This window comes from Suncus etruscus, chromosome 12, assembly GCF_024139225.1.
Source record: "Suncus etruscus isolate mSunEtr1 chromosome 12, mSunEtr1.pri.cur, whole genome shotgun sequence".
NCBI classification, from domain to species: Eukaryota; Metazoa; Chordata; class Mammalia; order Eulipotyphla; family Soricidae; genus Suncus; species Suncus etruscus.
In genome coordinates this window covers 8,963,467-8,982,786 of record NC_064859.1, presented here as the reverse complement: position 1 = coordinate 8,982,786, position 19,320 = coordinate 8,963,467, and the positions used below count along the sequence as shown (strand labels likewise).

The following is a 19,320-nucleotide window of genomic DNA, read 5'->3' as shown; positions in this document are numbered from 1 at the left end:
TCTTTCTTTGTTAGGTTTGCCAGTGGTCTATCAATCTTGTTTATTTTTTCAAAGAACCAACTTCTGCTTTCGTTGATCTTTCGGATTGTTTTTTGGGTTTCCACTTCATTGATTTCTGCTCTCAGCTTTGTTATTTCCTTCTGTCTTCCTATTTTTGGGTTCTTTTGTTGAGCATTTTCTAGTTCTATTAGCTGTGTCATTAGGCTACTCAGGTAAGCTCCTTCTTCCTTCCTGATGTGTGCTTGCAAAGCTATAAATTTTCCTCTCAGTACTGCTTTTGCTGTGTCCCATAAGTTCTGATAGTTTGTGTCTTGATTGTCATTTGTTTCCAGGAACCTTTTGATTTCCTCCTTGATTTCATCTCGGACCCACTGGTTATTGAGTATGAGGCTGTTTAACTTCCAGGTGTTACGGTTTTTCTTCTGAGTCCCTTTGGAATTCACAAATAATTTCAGAGCCTTGTGGTCAGCAAAGGCAGTCTGCAAAATTTCTATCCTCTTGATCTTATGGAGGTATGTTTTATGTGCCAGCATGTAGTCTATCCTGGAGAATGTCCCATGTACATACTTCATGCATTTTTGCCTGCACAATATATTTAACAAATGAAGTGTATCATTATCACTCTTAAGGTCCTTCTAACGTCTTGACTTTGACATTTTATCAAGCTCAGCCTTGTTTGAAAATCAATGGACTTGCTGACAAAATGCTCACATTCAGATCTGTTTTCAGTTACCACTTAGTGCCTCCCTTTACAAATGAGGCAGTAAAGCCGCATGCAGAGAAAGGAAAAAACTGTTTCAAAGTCACATCGCACCTACATGGTCAAAAGGGGATAGAACAAAGGCCTAAAGTCAAGGCCTCTTGTGTCTTTAGATGACAGTGATATTTGTTACAGATGTCCTCAGAACAGATCTAACTTTGTCAAATATATGATTTGCTTTGTGGGGAGGAGGAATAATAATAATAAAAAAGAGTACAGACTTTTTGCTCTTTTTGATGCACAGAATTGAAGCTGTACATCTTTTATTATTTCAATGTCACTTCTGTCCTGCAGGCCTCCAGTGGCCTTTCCCGCAATTTTAATGCAAAGCTCTGCTCTGACTCCAGACACATCTGTGTTGCTGGTCTAGCCTGTCTTCCATCCCTGTGTTTCCCAATGTAATTCCAGGACCCATACAATTCTTATCAGCCTTGACATCCTTTCAACCAAAAACTTCCTCCTCAGCTCCTTGGGGGAAAGGGAGGAACTGATTGTTCCAAGTTTTCTTAGGGCCTCCTGGTCTGGCTCCACTAGGAAAGGTGACCTAGGGATGGAGGTGGGGGGGAACAGAGTTGGCTGAGGAAACAGAGGAGGAAGAAGAAGGGAAAAAACAGGAACTGCTTCCAATGAGGTGATAGGCCATGACCTAGCTTATTCCATAGCCCAGAGGTCGATGGATCTGCCACCTGCACGGCTCTGAACAGCCTGTACTCTTACCTTGCCTGCCCTCCAAGTGAGGCATTGTTGGAGGCAATGACTTCCCATGAAGCGAGTGGGAAGTGAACACTTCTCCAAGACTGAACCCTAACTCCACCCATGTGCCCTGCCTCCCTCTCCCTTTGGGTTGTCCCCAGAGCTCTCCAGCTTCTGTACACACTGAGTTTGAATTGTTTATGCACTCCCCCGAACTCATAGACCATATGCTTTTTATGTACTGCTTCATTTTGCATTCAAATGAACAGAGGTCCTAGACAAGAGGGCCAGATTCCTAATGTACCAAATGGCTAATGGTAGTGACCAGGACAAGGCCATTTGCTCTGCAGACCTCTAGGCCACTGCTATCCTGGGTCATTCCCCTACTTTTGTAACATTCAGAGCTCCCCTCCACACTCACTGTAGCCCTTTGGGCCTGCCTCCAGTCTGCAAAATGGACAGAGAATAGTTTTGGCTTTCACCTGCTGCTCTTGTTTGTGTGCTTAGAATTTAGATTTTTGATAGTCTACATAACATGATTGTGATTACAATTTTACAATCCTCCTATTTTTATTATTACAATCCTATTGTATTATTACAATTTATTATTACAATCCTCCTATTTTTAACCCTGTTGTTTTTGCAGAACACCATTCCTTTCTAAAGATGAAGTTCAATTTACTAGAGTTCTGTCACTCAGCCCAGACAATACCCTCACACTTATGGATTTGAACAGTGCCTGCTTGGTTTTCTTGATATGGATCATACTCCAGAAAGCTGACTGTGCTAACCATGCCTGGGAAACCTAGGGGGTGAAGCCAGAAGGCCTGGTTTACAGCATAAGCAAGAGCTATGGTTCACAGAGTACTGGCTTCTCTTGTTCTGGCCACTGTTTTTGTCTCAAAAGTGGGCCCTGGGACTTAAACCTGACTCGCAGTTAGAGTTACAGGCTCAGAAGGAGGAGGCGTGCCAGAGCAATAGCACAGCAGGTAGGGCATTTGCCTTGCTTATGGCCTACCTGGGTTCAATCCCAAGCTGATGGCCTTGAGAGTTATTCAGTCTCTTAGAAGACATTTTGCCTCTTTTGCTTTGCCCATATGGTGTCAATTTTATAACCAGTTTCAGAGAGAAATTTTATTTGTAAGGTTTTTGATCTGGAGAGTTAAAATCCATAGACTCCACTTGATTCAGTGATTCACACATGTAATTATATCCATTGACTCTTCTATTGTCTAGCCTCAGTTTCTTCATATTATCCACAGGTTATTCAAAAAGATCTTATGGAATTTCTTATCAAATTATATTACCTCTCCATCAAAACCCATCAGTACAATCAATCTTTTGTGTGTGTGTGTGTGTGTGTGTGTGTGGTTTTTGGGTCACACTCAGTAGCACTCAGGGGTTACTCGTGGCTCTGTGCTCAGAAATCGCACCTGGCAGGCTCGGGGGACCATATGGGATGTCAGGATTCAAACCGCTGTCTGTCCTAGATTGGCTGTGTGCAAGGCAAATGCCCTACCGCTGTGATATCTCCCCAGCACAATCAATCACTTTTGCAGCTGGGTTATAGAGGATTATATTCTTCTTACTCTTGCATGTTAGAGTTTTTTTTCAAAATAATTTTAAAGATTTAAATTTGTTTTAATATTAGTAGGAAAAAAACAATATTAAATTATTGAAGTCATACACATTGTTGATTTCTATAAGTTTCAGTTTTGCATCTTATGAACTAATACTTGAATATACTAGGTTATGTTCATTACTAATTTTCAGTTGTGTCCTTCTCCACAGTTGGGAACTTTTATATGATATACTCACCCGCCTTCCCCTTCCCTTTGTCTTATAGTCTGAAAGATATTTTTATGTAATTCATTTGTTTGTTTTTTATTTCTATATCTCATATGCATTGCATTTCTTTATCTTATAAATTATGTGATTAAAACTATTTACAATTTAGGGGGAAATCATACCAGGCTTCTCAGTATCCCACAAAGCCTATACTTCATCAACTGGATTGAGGTTCTTCTCCAACTAGCCCGACAATATTTCTGACAATAAATAGTCTGACAATATTGTATTTCTTCCCCTTAACTCCTAAAATGGCAGCCCACCTGCCCTACTGCTATAAATATATTCTGCAAAAGTTGATGCTCTCTGCTTTCACTACTTCCATTTATACAGAGTTCAACACATAGGTTGCCTCCTTCAAGAAACCTCCCATAATCTCTTTCCCACTGCCATTAATCTTTTTTTTTTTTTGCCATGTCTTCACCAGCTTTTCTCCCATGAAATGGATTCTATATAAATATATCTGGTATATCTCTTCCCACTTGAGAGGTTGCTTGGCTGGGAATAGTCTCATCATTTTTAATAACTTTATTTAAGCAATAAGTAATTTATTTAACTTGTGGTTACAAAATTGTTCATAATTGAGTTTCAGTCATACATTGTATCCCACCCTTCAACAGTGCACATTTGCCACCACCAATGTCCCCAATTTCCCTTCTTTCTCCTCCCACACCTGACTTTGGAGCAGACATTTTCTTTCTTTCTTTCTTTCTTTCTTTCTTTCTTTCTTTCTTTCTTTCTTTCTTTCTTTCTTTCTTTCTTTCTTTCTTTCTTTCTTTCTTTCTTTCTTTCTTTCTTTCTTTCTTTCTTTCTCTTTCTGACTTTTATTTCCTTTTTGACATTGTGGTTTGCGCTATTGTTAATGAAGGGGTGCCATGCATATCACTTTTTTCTCTTTCAGCACCTTAATTATGAATAATAATGGGGACTTTTTTCATATGTCTGCTGTAGGCCACATTTAAGAAATGGCCCCACCAGTTCCTTAAAGTGTTGCACTAGTCTTGATTCACTTGTGGCCCACTCAGACTCTAATGAGGACCTTGTGCTTACAACCTTTCATGAACTCAGCTAACTCTAGCACTCTCCTGGTTTCCCCAAGTGTGTGGCTGTGCCCTGGCCCAGTCAGGCTTCTTCTTCAAGAACCAAGAATACATCTGTACCCAAGACTACCAGCAACTCTATGGCACCCGCTGTGACAGCTGCCGAGACTTCATCACAGGCGAGGTTATCTCTGCCCTGGGCCGCACTTACCATCCCAAGTGTTTCGTGTGTAGCCTATGCAGGTAAGTGGGACCCTCTGTCTTGGCCTCAGAGAAGAGAAGACAACCCAGCTCTGGGCTCCAGCCCTGGTATTGGGAGCTTGGATTTCTAGAATCTCAAGTATGAAAGGCACTGATCAGACAATGGTTCCCAAGGTATTTAGCAGTAGAATATTCATTATCAAATGCCATGTAATGTGAAACACTATCTAGTGTATGATAAAGACAGAGTGAAGATCTGAGCTCCCTCACCAGCCTCCCAGTTTGTTCAGAGAACCCCCATAGGAACTGCTGAGTATCCTGCCTCTCAGAATCCAGTCTCCAAGTCCTGGATCTGGTCCAGGCTCCCCTGGTACACGTGCTACAGGACTGTCTGTTTATAGTCATCCTTTGTAAGCTTCAGCTTATCCATCAACAAAATGGACATTAACATTTTTGGTGGGTTTTCTTTGACTGGTACATACTGGTACATGCTTTTATTTTTCATTTTTTATAATAATGATAATTATATAGCCCCTTAGACATTTCTAGTTACAGAATGCTCACTACCTCTCCTTCTACCTCCAATATCTCAGTCACTGGTTAACTTAACAAATGGACATTAAGGGGCACTGCATGCCAAACACTACATTAGGCATATGAGAACAACCCTGCCCACAAGTGCATTAAAATTTAATGGATTGCTCCAATTACATCATAGTAAAAAATGTTGGCATTGCATGCCTATCAATATAAATAATTTTTTATTGGCAAGAATTTTTTAGATATGCTTCTTCCTCCTCTCTTCATAGTTACCACAATAATTAAACAGTTGTAAATTTGAATGAAATAAGGAAACCTTACTAGGAAAGTGTATTTACCAGTAGGTTGAGGATTGAGCCCAGGTTCTCACACATGCAAGCCAAGTACACTATTGCAGTTATACCTTCCAGCCCAAAAGGAAGTTTTCATCCAGCTTCATGGAGATCAGGAGGCCTCCACATAGTTGTGCTGTGTCCTTTTGCCACGAGTCAGTGTCTGGGTTTAGTGACTTGCTGAATCATACTGCTCCCTCCTTTGTCACTTGTGGCTGCACGTGGAAGCCTGCATGTTCTATCATACATGACAGTCATACCATAGATATCAAATACCATGAGTTACCATCTATTCAGCATTCTAAGCTGCAAGGTTGGAAGCAGCAACACCCCAGTTGCCTATTAAATAGGGAGACTGGACACACAGGATCATTTTATTATTATTATTAAAACAATTGTGATCTACAGAGTCCTTCATAGTTAAATTTCAGATATACAGTGAGTCAGGGTCATTCTCACCACCAGTGTCAACCTCCTTCCACCAATGGCCCCAGAGTGCAACCTACACCACCACCCTGTGTCCCCTGACCTGCCAGTTTAACAGACACCTTTAAGTTTAGATTGCTAAAGTTTAGGTCGTTTGACTTTTATTGTCATTGACTTTGGCTTGGATATTTAGTTCTGTCCTTACTTTTTTTTTCCACCAATGCATTCAAGAACACTTGGCCCCTGGCCCCAGCCTTTTTTTCTTCCTTTTATTTTAGTTTTACAGAAAAATGCAGAAATATGTGGTAAAACAAAGTAATCCGTGTCCCAAGGTTCTATGAAAAAGGTAGGAGTCCCTATTTAAAAGATAAGAAAAAATAAAATAAAATAAAATAAAATAAGGTGTGTGTATATGGCAAGTGGTTTTTGTTGTTGTTTGTTTGTTTTTGCATAGGCAGAGTAAAAGATGGAGATAATAAAAAAGAAAAATCCTTTGACCTAAAAGCAGGGAGACCTTACCCATGAAGCATCCTACCATAAGGCTCAGAGTATACTACGTTGTCTAACCCAAAGTCTTTCTCTGTGGTCCCAGTAAAAGTTCTTCACAATCACAGTTGTCTTGGTCAGGTCTCTGTAGTTAGAACTCTTGGGTTTTGTATAGATCCTGTGTAGAAGTCAGGGTGACACAGAGCAGCCTCTGGTTTCATCTCACCATTTGGTGGACACACAGGATCTTAAGACTCCTGAGCTGTACCACTAAACCCAAATTCAAGTAGTGTCAGAGAGAGGAAGTATGTATGAATCTCAAAACAGTCTAGATCATACTGAAAGAAGTTTGGGAAAGGTGGAAAAAGCCTAAAGCATTTAGATGTTGGTTTAGCAGGAAATTACTAGTAAAAATAGACAGTGCTAAATGAAAAAGCTAAAATAACTTGGAATAACTCTTGCCAATAAAATTAGATTCTTTAACTATACAATATAGCGTTTAAATATGAGTATGTGAATATGTAGGCTTTAAAAGACTTACTACTTGTAAAGTGCTTAAAACAGTTCTTAACACAGAGCAAATTCTTTATGCATATTTGCTAAAGAAGAAAATAAGTCCAAATACAGGTTATTTGGAAAGGCCAGTAAAGTAGATACCCTTTCTTGAAAATGAATTTTTTAAAGGAGAGAAAGGAAACAAACAAAAAGAATAATCAGACACCTTTAATCCAAAAAACTTCAGAGTTCTGCTTGAGCATTATTATATAATAATCTATAGCAGCTGAAAACTGTAAGAAATAGATTATTTTTTTAATTTAAATGAAATTTGTCAGTGTTGGTATAACAAGAAGTAAAGTCTGAATAGAACTACTCACAGTACAAATTGGAGAAGGGGACCAGGCCCAGGTGAATTTTTGGTTAAATTTATTTTATCTTAAATAATCTTCAGCATTATTGCAATTGTTCAGGAATAAGGAATAACAACAAAAGAAGATATCAACTCTGTATTCTACAAATGAGACATATAAGCTCATATTGTGATCATCCAGGATTCAAATGATGTCTGGGGGTCAGAGTGAAAGTACAGAGAGTGGGTAGGGGTTTACCTTGCACATGACTTACCCAGGTTCAATCTGCAGCACTTCATATGGTCAGCTGAGCCCTCAGACTGCCTGGTGTGTCCCACCAAAAATAATTTTTTTTAATTGTTGTCTAGTCAGAGCCCTAATAGCAGCACTTGAATTTAGCTGGAACTCTTGCAGGCCAACAAAACAGTTTACTAAGGAGCTTGGCATCACATGTTCCCAGCACAGGGAACCACTCTGTTAAAGGTGTTGAATGTCTCCCTCATCTCTCTTACAGGAAGCCTTTCCCCATTGGAGACAAAGTGACTTTCAGTGGGAAGGAATGTGTGTGTCAGACGTGTTCCCAGTCCATGACGAGCAGTAAACCAATCAAGATTCGTGGACCAAGCCGTGAGTTTCCTTACCAGCACCTCCCCTCTGCAGACAGTCTCCCCCACTTCTCTAATTCCAGCATTATCAAATGCTCTCAAAGCCTGTGGGAGAAGGAGGGGATATCCCTACTCAGGAGCACATTAGAAGCATGATCCAGTTGGCTTGCAGCCTAAATTCACCAGCCTCCCTGAGCACAGGCGTGTGGAGAGCAGACTGCCCAGCTGGAAAGTGTGTGTCCCAGCCACTTTGCAGTCACTGGGTGGGCTCTTGTGAGATGAGCTGGGCTCCTGATTTCACCTCCTCACTGAATCCACACTTCCAAGGGCACTCAACATCGCTGACCAGATGTTGAATTATGAATGGTTCTCAATTTTCACATATGCCACCAGAACTCTGAAAAGGGTTTGGCGCATACCACAAGGACGTTTATCTTAGCGCATGTTCAGTGCACTATTGTGTTCATCTCCCTGCAGAGCTGGTGAAAATATACATTTCCAGGTCTGTCTTGGACTTCTAAGAGTAAAACCTAGAAATTTCATTCTTTATCATCTTGAGTGAGTCACTGGCTGTTCCTAAGTTTGAGGGCCACTGACTAAAGAAGGTGGGACATCTATTGTACAATGATGAATGTTATATTTCTCACCAACCCCGGAGGTTGGTTGGTTGGAGATGGGTGGGGAAGAACCAAATATTAATTTTTTCCCTGGGAACAAGCATACGTTAGATATTCTAAAATATGGACTAGCCTTTGCATTTGGATATCTGATGATAAGATGTCTAGAATTCTATTCATAGGTACTCTTGTTAGGGTGTTGCTCAGATTCCTCACACATAAATAAGCTCCTAGTGTTAGGACTAGGATCCATGAGGCTCAATGTTCCTCATGCTATATGACACGCTGATCACGTGGGCAGAATCAATAGAGAGCCATTAGTCTCCTGCATGGCGTCATTGCGCAGGAACAAGTACAGTGGGCTCTGAGCCATCTCCTGCAGAGTCAGCACATCAGGACTGCTTTTGACCACATAGAGGAGCATAGAACACCCAAGTCAGCAGGGCTCAGCTCCCAGGGACCCATTAGAGTCCACCCAGTGGTGAGCTGGGGAAAGTCTCCCTCCCCCATTCCACCCTTCCAGTTCACTAGAACTTGCGTCCAATCTGTGCAGAGCTCATCCTTCAAGTCTGCTCTGATCTGCTCTAACCAGCTTCCCTTGAAGGTGGCCATGAGTTTTCACTGACTCATCATGGATCCTCAAACATGTTCTCACAGGATAGCAAGGCCAGGGTGCTGGGGTTCAGACCAGGACCTCATAGTGATGCACCTGAGAGTTTGGGGAGGGGGGCTGCAGAACTGTGTGTGAGACTACACAGAGGCAAGTTGTGGGTCCAGAACTGCTCACCTATGTCACCTGGCTTCCTTCATCACCTACGTCTACCCAGCTTTATAGGAAACAAATCATTAGTAGATAGGAGTCAAAGTTACATATATGTCTAAATATAACATAAAGGATGTTATTGGGTTGGAGTTTCTTTTAGAAAGCACATGCACGAGAGGGCAGAGAATAAGCATCTTGAATCTATTGTTAGTACTCTCAGCTCCTGTTGCATATACATCAGACTCTAGGAGTCTTCCACACTAGCATGTTTTAGGGAGACTTCTAAATGTCCTCTCCATAGTTTTCTAGTTCTGGGTGCAGAGATGGTTGGAACAGAGTAAGGAAGAAGATGAATAAAGACCTTTGGAACATAGAAACAATAACTACTAAAAATAATATAGTATGGTAATAATACCCATAGACAATAGAGACAAAGGTCAGGAAGTTCCTCCCAGCATAGAAAGCTTGCCACAAAGAGCGGTGAGTGTAGTTAGAGTAGAGATGGGTCTACTTGGACAATGATAGTTGGAACTGATTGCTCTGGGCAAGAACTTGGTGCTGAAAGTGGAGAAACAAACTGGCAAGGCACCCTTTAATAACAATAGTGCAAACCACAGCATCAAAAAGGAAATAGAGAGAGAAAAGTAGATTGCTTGCCCTAGAGCAAGGCAGGGGTGGGGGTGGGAGGGAAACTAGAGACATCAGCAATGGGAAAGGTGCACTGGTGAAGGATGGTGTATGTTGTGTGACTGGAACCCAACAATGAACAATTTTGTAACCACGGTGCTTAAATAAAGCAATGTGTTTTTTTAAATAAAGAGAGATCAAGAATACTCAGGAGCCAGCCAAGAAGATGCATGTTACTTGTCACAGGAAGAAGAAATGTTTTATCACAGACCTCACTGGAGTCCAGCAACAGTAGTAGCATCACCATCATCACCACTGTCACAAACAACACCCACAAGCATCAACTACCATATGACAGCTGATACTGAACTGTCACTAATACATTTGCTACCGGAACAGAACAACTACACCACCATCACTGTCAAATCCATTAATCATTGATCATTATTAGAGTTCATTACTGTACTAAGTTTTCTCGTTATAACATCTCATATAATTCTTAAAACTCTGAAGGATATAAGAGTGCATTGTTTTAAAGATAAGAAAACAGAGACCTACAGATCCTAAGAGGCAAATTCGAAGTCCCACAGATAATAAGTAATGAACCTCACTCACTTTTGCTGATCTAAGTAAGATGCACTTAGAACTAAAATTCGCTGCCAAGTCTTTGAGACAGAGGGATTTGGAAGAGCAGGTGTGGCATCAGCAGGTGGCTGTAATTTTGAAACCCAAAGGAGCAAAGGAGTGGACAGCTGGCTCTGCTGACAGCTTGGAACAGGGTGTGGTTTTTTGACTCAGGGGCTCTCAGTAGGAGCCAGGTTCTGCCTGTGATCAGAAGGGAAAGGGGAAAGAAGAGGATGGAAAGGTCCGGGGGATCTGAAGCTAGTACAGTGGAGGAGGAGCCCTGAGAGCTGAATAAAAACCCTACTGACCAACTGGCTCCCAGACTGGAGGGAGGCGCAAGCTTCCTGCCTCAGATCAGAGTTGGACAGTGCCCAGAATAAGGCTTGGTCATCAAAGACATGAGAATGCAAAATACTGACAGCAGACACTTAGTGGCCATGTGAGGTCCCCTAACACAGTGCAAGCTATTCCAATGACACAGCTGAGCCTCTGCCATCAGACCACCAAAAAAGTAACGGAGCTGGAGTTTTCTCCCTTAGCCAGCCTGTCACCACTCACTGTGAGTCAAACCTCCAATGACACTGCTGCTCCATTAATTTTTTTGATTTGTTTTTGGGCCACACTCTACAGTTCTTGGGGGTTATTCCTGGTCTGCACTCAGGAATCACCCCTGGCAGGCTCAAGGGACCATATGAATCACTAGGGATAAAACGCAGGTTGGCCACATGCAAGGCAAACGCCCTACCCATTGTTCTGGCCCCTGTTATGTTAATTTTAACTCAAGGCACCGACTTCATCTTAGAGACCAGACCATTATTAGATTATCAGGAGATGCAGCAGTTCTTCAGAGATGTTTTATGAGAGTGTGACTGGTCACTGTCTCTATATGGGATCCCCAGTGGGCCTCCCTCATCCATAGAGGAATAGACAGGTGAAGTGTAAGGATGGAGAAGAGACAACTGTATTTGTCTTTGCATGTTTGAAGGATGTGTTGTTATGGGGACAGGCAAGATCTGGGACCTCAAAACAAGTCACACAGACGTCTATCTGCAAAAGCAGGGAGAGTGCCAGGGAAAAGTATTCAAGAACTGGAGTACATAGGAGAACTCTAAGTTCCAACTTCAACAGGATATGGTCCCCCAAGCATTGCTGAGAGAAACCCAAAAAGTGAGCCCACAGAACTAGGCTTAAAAAGAGGGCAGAGGAGGAGGGATGCTAGGGGCCCTGGATTTCTCTAAACTTATATTCTGAAGACTGTGATTATTGGAGTGGGATGGGAAGCAGGGCAGGGTAAGGTTTAAGCTCAGGAGAAAAAAAAATAAATCCCCCAATTTTTCTCCCAGTCCCCATCTGCAGCCTGAGGCTTGAAGCATTTTTAGCCAGAGACCTTCCTAGCACTTTTGTGTGAGAGGGCTTTGAAGAGCCTCAGCAGGGCAGCCAAGAGGCAGTTCTTGTGGGAGCTCATGCCACAAGCACTTCACCAGGATGCAGCCACGGAGCACTCAGCCCTTCACAGACTCATTAGCTTCTCGCCATGCCAGCCTCAAAGAGGACGTGAAGGCTTCCTGCCAGGGTCCTCCAAATTAGCAAGCAGTTTACTTTCTCCTCACCATTTTGTCCTCTAGTAAACTTTGTCCTGTGAACCTTTTTTTCCTCCAGAGCAGGTCATCTGGTCAGCCCAGCCTGATTCCCAGCATTTCCCAAGAACTGTGGACACTTGTTCCGCTTCCTGCACCTCCCTAGACAGGGATTGAGCAACAGGCAGACACCAGAGCCTACAGATGGCCTATATGTTCCAGATCAATGGTGATGGAAAGTGGTGGCATCTTTCTGTTGTGGGCAGATTTATCAAACTCTGCCTACTTGGAGAGGTGGAAGTTTGGCCTATTAAGGAATGGCTGACATGGTATGTTGATTGGTACCATAGCTTGCTTTTCCATGTTCATTCAGCAGATATGCTTTGGTTCTACCACTATTTTCCATGCTGTGCTAGGCAAGAGACAAATTTCACCACAGAACACATAATGCAGACCTGGTGCATGCTACTGAGCGGACAGCCAGAGCGAGAGCAGAATTATTGAGCTTATTCTCTGAATGTGTCACTTCTCAGCCTGTACTTACAAGGCTCAGATTTGATATTGTTTGCCAGGTATGGGTGTCCACAAGCTTTCAGGAGATAGTGTGAGTATCCCAGGAAACACTGACAGTGCAGCAGGATCTAGGCCAGGGAGAGTAGGAGGTTTATCTGCTTTCTGGGTCTGGCCAGAGCAGTACAGGCTCCACTGTGAATGAGAGATGCTGTGCATGAGGAGCCCTGGGATTTTTTTTTCCTTCTTGCTCACACCAGAACCCTGTGCAGAAAGCCCCATGCTCTGGTGTCCTTTCCTTTTGTGGGGTCTGCAGACAGGTGTCAAGGCTCTTGGGGGGAAAGTTATATATAGGAAGCTGGTGTCCAGAGAGGCCCAGATGGAGACCATGGAATCGAGATGGAATCAAGAGACTGTGCTTAGCAGTATCTCTTTGTCTTTGCAGACTGTGCTGGGTGCAAGGAAGAAATCAAGCATGGCCAGTCGCTCCTGGCTCTGGACAAACAGTGGCATGTGAGCTGCTTCAAATGCCAGACCTGCAGTGTCATCCTGACTGGGGAGTACATCAGCAAGTGGGTCTTGCCCCTTCTGCTCTGCCTGCCTGCATTCCACTTCCCCCCACCTCAGTCTCCATTGTTCAGGGGCACACACACAACATCACCCCACATTTCCTAGCTCCTGCACTACTCTGCTCCTTCCCTTCTCTTGCTCTGGGCTCCCAGGGTCTCTCCTTGGAGCATCCTCATGTCATGCCTCACGACCCCAAACTCTAGCACGGATAACTTGCACACACGTCACTTCCTATTTATCACCTCTCCAGGTTCACTGGAAGGATTATTCTGGCGATGGTTTTCATCATTCTGTACAAGGAGCATACTAATGGCTGAATGTGCATGATCACATGAAACCCCATTAATTCCCTTGGGAAGAATTGATCCCCATTTTAAAAGCTATGGAAATCAAGTTTTAGAGGAGTAAGTTACTCACTCTGGGGACAATGTTTATGACTGTCCTCACCTAGACAGGAGGTCCAGGGCCTAAGTCAGCTATAGTTGCTGAGTGACTATGAAGAAAAAAAAAGTATGTATTCTTTGTTGCCAGAAATCACAGCCCATACTGCTACCTGCTGAGGGGTCAGACAGACCCACATGGCTAGAACCAGTGGCCCAATTCTGCTCTTCAGGACCCACAGGGGATTTGTGTGCAGGCCCTTGCAGCTCTGATGCCTCCAGCCCATTCCCATTGGGTCCAGTGCTTAGCCTGAAAGGGCCAGTTTCCCTTCAGCATGAACTTACAGTCAAGGGGGAAAGTGGAGACACCAAAAAGGGGTGGGAAGCAAGATGCTCAATGCTTAAAGACCTCCCACATCCTCAGTATAAGAAAACACACCAGGCTCTCAGGGAAGCCCACGGGGAATGAATCTCAACTCCCAGAAGTGGGCAGGTCAGAAGCATGTTGGCTCTGTTATGGCTGAATGCATGAGGGTGTCATCAGAACCTGGGGGAGAAATCTGTCCCCCTCATCCTCTGCCTCTCTCCCACCATCCTCCTGCACTTTCACCCCTCATCTTTCCCACCCTTTATGGGATCCATTAGCAAGCAGGCCTGGGGTAGCAGTGAAAATTACATGGGCTCAGAAGCCTGATCCTGAGCCTAAGAGTTGTGAGACCTTCGAGGACCTGTAGACACAGCAGTCAGGAGAGGCGACTCAGGGCCACCCAGACCAGCGACAGCAGCTAGAAAAGGGAGCAGGAAGTTGCTGCCTCTTAACAGAAATACCAGTGAGGGAGTCTGAACATTCCGGGAAAGGCGACGCCCTTTCCAGCAGCAGGAAGTGGAATCTAGACTGAGAGTCTCCTGAAAGAGTCAATATTTGAGCTGAGCCTGAAGGAGAGGCACAATTCTCAGATCAGGGGAGGAACAGCTCCTGGCGAGCAGCTGGAGTTCACTCCTCACCCCAGCCCAGCAAGGGAGTAGTTTGACACACTTCTTAGGGCCTGCCGAGTCAGGAATACCCTGTCTGTTGTCAACCCAGAGCTTAAGTCTGGGAGCCAATGCCAGAATTCCCCAGTTGCTTTTGTTTGAAGGTCCCCTTCGCACACATATGTATACATGCACAAACATACATGCATACACATATACACACATGTCACACACACACACACACAGCACCCACAACGTCCTAGGCGTCTGTAGTCAGGTCCCAGCAGTGGCAGATAGGATGCCAGGTCTGGCCTCAGTGCCCAGCTTCCCTAACCTTGGTGTGAAACTCAACTTCTCCACATCTGTCTCCTCATGTTTGAAATGGAGATGGGAAGGCCTACCTCAGCAGGTTGTATGAAGGCCATCTCTACTCCGGATGTGTCTCAAATACTTCTTTTCCCATATTTCTTTCTTGGAGGCATTACCCTCACAGACACATGGGTCCAGATTGAGTTTTTAGACCCAGATTTGTAGAAACCCAAGAATTTAAACCCAAGTTTTGCTGGCTCATTGTCTCCACTCCTGACAATCACACACACACACACACACACACACACACACACACACACACACCAGGTCCTAGAATTGCCATGTGATACCCCACATGCCCCCCAACTTTTTCTTCCTATGTGGATTTCCTCTGGCAGGGATGGTGTACCCTACTGCGAATCTGACTACCATGCTCAGTTTGGCATCAAATGTGAGACTTGTGACCGATACATCAGTGGCAGAGTCTTGGAGGTGAGTGACTCAACTGAAAAAAGTTTGGGCAAGTGGCCTGTGAGCCCTATCACTGAGGAAGAAAATAGGCACCCCACACACCCTTTCCTTCACCTATAGTTTCCACCCCACCCCTGCTTCCTCCGCCATCCCTTGGCTTAGTATAAACCTTGAAGAATGACCTTGTCTTTCTGGACACCCACACACACTAATGCAAATACTCACCCTTCAAGAGCAGTGCCATGTGGGAATATCATTGGTTTGCCTGCAAACCAATTTAACTCCGATGAATGGGGAATGACAATTCTGATTTTCTTCCTAACCCTGTTAGAAGAGTAGATTCTGTTTTTCTTTTCTTTTCTTCTTATAAGCATTTAGTAATCTGCTGGTTTAAGAACCAGCTTGTTTAGCAGCTCACTCCCTAAGCCCTTCTCCTGCTAGTTCGTCGCTATGGCAACAGCCCTCTGCAGCGGCTAATACTCAGCTGGCTAGGCTGGTGCCAGACAACCTGCAGCATCTTGAGTGTCCTGTCCACTGGCCTCCCTTCACACATGCTCTACTGCCCAGGAGCCTCCTCCTGTGCTCTGGGAGCTGGAGGAAATAGAAACAGAAAAGAATTTGGTCCAAGGACAAAAGAATAACCTAAGAGTAGGAGCAGTTACTTGACTAGTTCACACCCAGATTGGGGGTGAATCTCATTTACCTCTTTAAGTTTCAGTTTTCCCATCTGACAGTGATTGGCAGACTGGGGTAAGATATTGTCAGCTAGTTAATTCTGACCAATGTGATCAGGGGATTAGTTATAACATCACTGTGTTGAGAAGATATCTGCAGTCTTGTTGGGCTCAGCCAGAGAGAGTGTAACAACCAGAGAGAAACTGTGACTTGCACTAAGCCCAGAATTGTCATGAGAAGAACTAGGGAAGGAAGAAGTTGGCCCATTCCCAGACTATAAAGAAAAGGAACCATGTGGTTGAATCATACACCTTGCAGGGTGTGGAGAATGTGATACCTCATAATTGGTAAATTTGTTTTAAAATATGAATTTTATAGAAAATACTTAGAATGCCAAAGGAAAGTTTTAAACCAAGATGCAGCATGATCTGATTGTAGTGTTTTTTGTTAAAGACAAATAAATGCAAAGTTGATCAACTATTGAGGATGTTCTGAAGCTAGAGAGTGATATGGAAGGCAGGTCACAAAACAGGAGTATAGAAGGCATATTGAACTCAGATTCCCAGGGCTGGATACAGTAGAAATTGGCATTCCTTCACTGTGTAGAGTGCACGAACCACCAGAAGTAGACTCCTTAGAGTTGAGCCTTTGGGAGGAGAACATGGTAAGTGTGGGTCAGATTTGAAGGATATACAGTTGAAATGGGAGATGAATGAGGGAACTGGGATCCCTCAAGAAGGCAAAAAAGACCTCAGTAGCAGCATGGCAGTAGGTAGAATAGAACCCTCTCTCCAACATCATAGAGAATGGTCATTTTACAGCTGCAGGGCAGCTGGTGTCAGTATTAGAGAAGCAGTTAAAAGTTGCATCATAGTGTTACAGGGGTAATACAGTAATGTAGGATAAGATTTGTATCTAAGTATGGCAGGATAATAAGAAAGATGGTGGTTCCTAGTAAACATAAAGTGGCCAAGAGGCTCCAAAGTTATGGAACAGGGACCAGAGCAATAGTACAGCGGTTATGGAACTTTTCTTGCATACAGCTGGCCCTGAATCTTTGATTCCCAGTAACACATATAATCCCCTAAGCCCAGAATCAGAAATAATAGCCCCTGGGCACCACCTGAGGCCCAAAACTCACCAAAAGAAAGAAAAAGGTGAGTGGTGGAGGAAAGGTAATGATTTGGAGGGGGTTTGTTTGTCTTTGGGGGGGGAGGGGTCACAGCTGGCTCAGGAGTTATTTGATCTATGCTCATAGTTTCTCCTAGCAGTTCAGAGGACCATATGGGATGCTGGGGATCGAACCTGGGTTGACCACATGCAAGGAAACAGCCTACCCACTGTACTATCACTCAAGCCCCAGGAAGACAATGATTTGGGATGGGAGGAGCCGCTGGTGGAGGTAACTGAGAAATTATCAGAGAAGGAAGAGGAGCAGAACAGGCTATGAGAGAGAGTGGGAGGCCATCAGAGGAGAAATTCCCTCTGAAGAAGTGAGTACACCAGAGTTGGGAGCTGACTTCTGCGCAGTGAAGGACCTTGCAGGGTATTTGGGACCCGGGGAGGGAAAGGCCACCAGTTTGTCAGGTGGAGGAGAGGCGTTCACTGTGGTGGGATGGAGGATCAGTGTACGGAGGGATCATAGAGGCAGATTTTCTTTTTGAGAGGAAAAGAAAAAGGCAAATTCTACAGAGGGCCTACCTGGGAATCTTCCTAGCCCTTTTATTTTGTTTTTTGTTTGTTTGGGGACCTAGTGGTGCTCAGAGGTTACTCCAGGCTCTCGGGTTAGTCAGGAATTACTCCTATTGGGTTCAGGGGACCATATGGGATACTGGGGATCGAACCTGGGTTCGGCTACATACAATGCAAGTACTCTACCTGCTGTACTATTGCTCTGGCCTTTATTCCAGCCCTTTGGAGCCAGTTTTTGAGCAGCTCTGGCCCTTTTGAGGTTCTCTTCAAGCTTCGTGGGACCTTTTTCCCTAGGCATCTGCTGTGACTGTGGATCTATTGATTCCATTTGTGTGAGGCTCCATTAGTAGCTTGTGTGTATTGATTTTCCCCCCTTTTAAAACTAGAAGAGACTTTTAGCTGTCAACTAGTTCACCTCACTTTACACATAAAAAAAGGGAGGTCCAAGCCATTGGGGATTCTTTTCCAAGTTTACGGTCAGCATTTCTTTTGTTTGTTTGTTTTTGTTTGTTTTTGTTTTTGTTTTTGGGCCACACCTGGCAGTGCTCAGGGGTTACTCCTGGCTGTCTGCTCAGAAATAGCTCCTGGCAGGCACAGGGGACCATATGGGACACCGGGATTCGAACCAACCATCTTTGGTCCTGGATCGGCTGCTTGCAAGGCAAACGCCGCTGTGCTATCTCTCCGGGCCCCCAGTCAGCATTTCTTGGGGAGACCAAGAGCAAATCACAGACTTCAGAATCTGTAGCATTGGGCACCAATGCCCACAGCATTTAGTACCATTTCAGGGACCTTTGAGGGCACATGACATCCTAAAGGTTTATGTGGTTGGAGTGAAATGAACTTGGATCCCAATTTTACCACTTCTGGCCTTGACAGTTTAAGCAAAACTCTTTCTCTGAATCTTAAGTCTTTATGTAGTAAAGGACATACAGCTACCATATGAGTTTGCAGTGTTAGCCTAAACTAATAGAAATTGTATTCATTGTTCTCTCCCCACTCAGCTCCTTACACAGAGCCAGCCACAATTACGTTAACACAAAAGTGAATTTTCCTACATTAGTAGTTCTTGAAATATGAAATATGTATGAAATAGCTGCATACAAAACTAAGTAGGACATTACTTATCTTGTCCCTTGATGCCTGTTCCAGTCTATAATTCCTAAATTCTGTCCCATATGCTGGCTTCCAGTATATGATGGCCTGATCTTCTTCCTGACCCATTCCCTATTCAGTGTAAGATTTTCTAGTCTGAAGTCTTGTCCCTGGACCTCTCAGATTCTAGTTTCTTGATGTCTGTTTTTCTTAGTCTCTAGCTATGGCAACATGAACATGATGACTACGAGCCCTGTGCTCTGTTCCTATGTACCTCAGCTATTTCTTCACATCTCAGTTTTCCTTAACTCTCCAGCCTTGACCACTTGCATGTGGGTGAAATCCCAATATCCTGCTGTCTATCTAAGTATAAAAGCATTGCCTGATTCTGCTCTTTGTTCATGCCTATAAGCCTGCTGATTCTGCAATCTGTCTTCTTTTTTTTTTTTTTTTTTTTTTTTTTTGGTTTTGTGGTTACATCGCAGTGCTCAGGGGTTATTCCTGGCTCTACGCTCAGAAATTGCTCCTGGCAGGCTCAGGGACCATATGGGATGCGGAGATTTGAACCACTGTCCTTCTGCATGCAAGGCAAATGCCCTACCTCCACGCTATCTCTCCAGCCTGCCATCTGTCTTCTTGTAGGTGACTATGTGACAAGA

At 43.8% G+C, this 19,320-nt stretch overlaps 1 protein-coding gene across 1 annotated transcript in view; it reads left to right on the top strand.

Annotated features, from left to right (window-relative positions):
* Positions 1 to 19,320, top strand: part of ABLIM3 (actin binding LIM protein family member 3) — a 140,957-nt gene that overhangs the window by 74,067 nt on the left and 47,570 nt on the right. The window contains exons 4-7 of the mRNA XM_049785177.1: positions 4,401 to 4,584; positions 7,689 to 7,801; positions 12,943 to 13,069; positions 15,127 to 15,220. Of these exons, the coding sequence (XP_049641134.1) occupies positions 4,401 to 4,584; positions 7,689 to 7,801; positions 12,943 to 13,069; positions 15,127 to 15,220 (518 nt within the window). The remainder of the gene's footprint in view (positions 1 to 4,400; positions 4,585 to 7,688; positions 7,802 to 12,942; positions 13,070 to 15,126; positions 15,221 to 19,320) is intronic.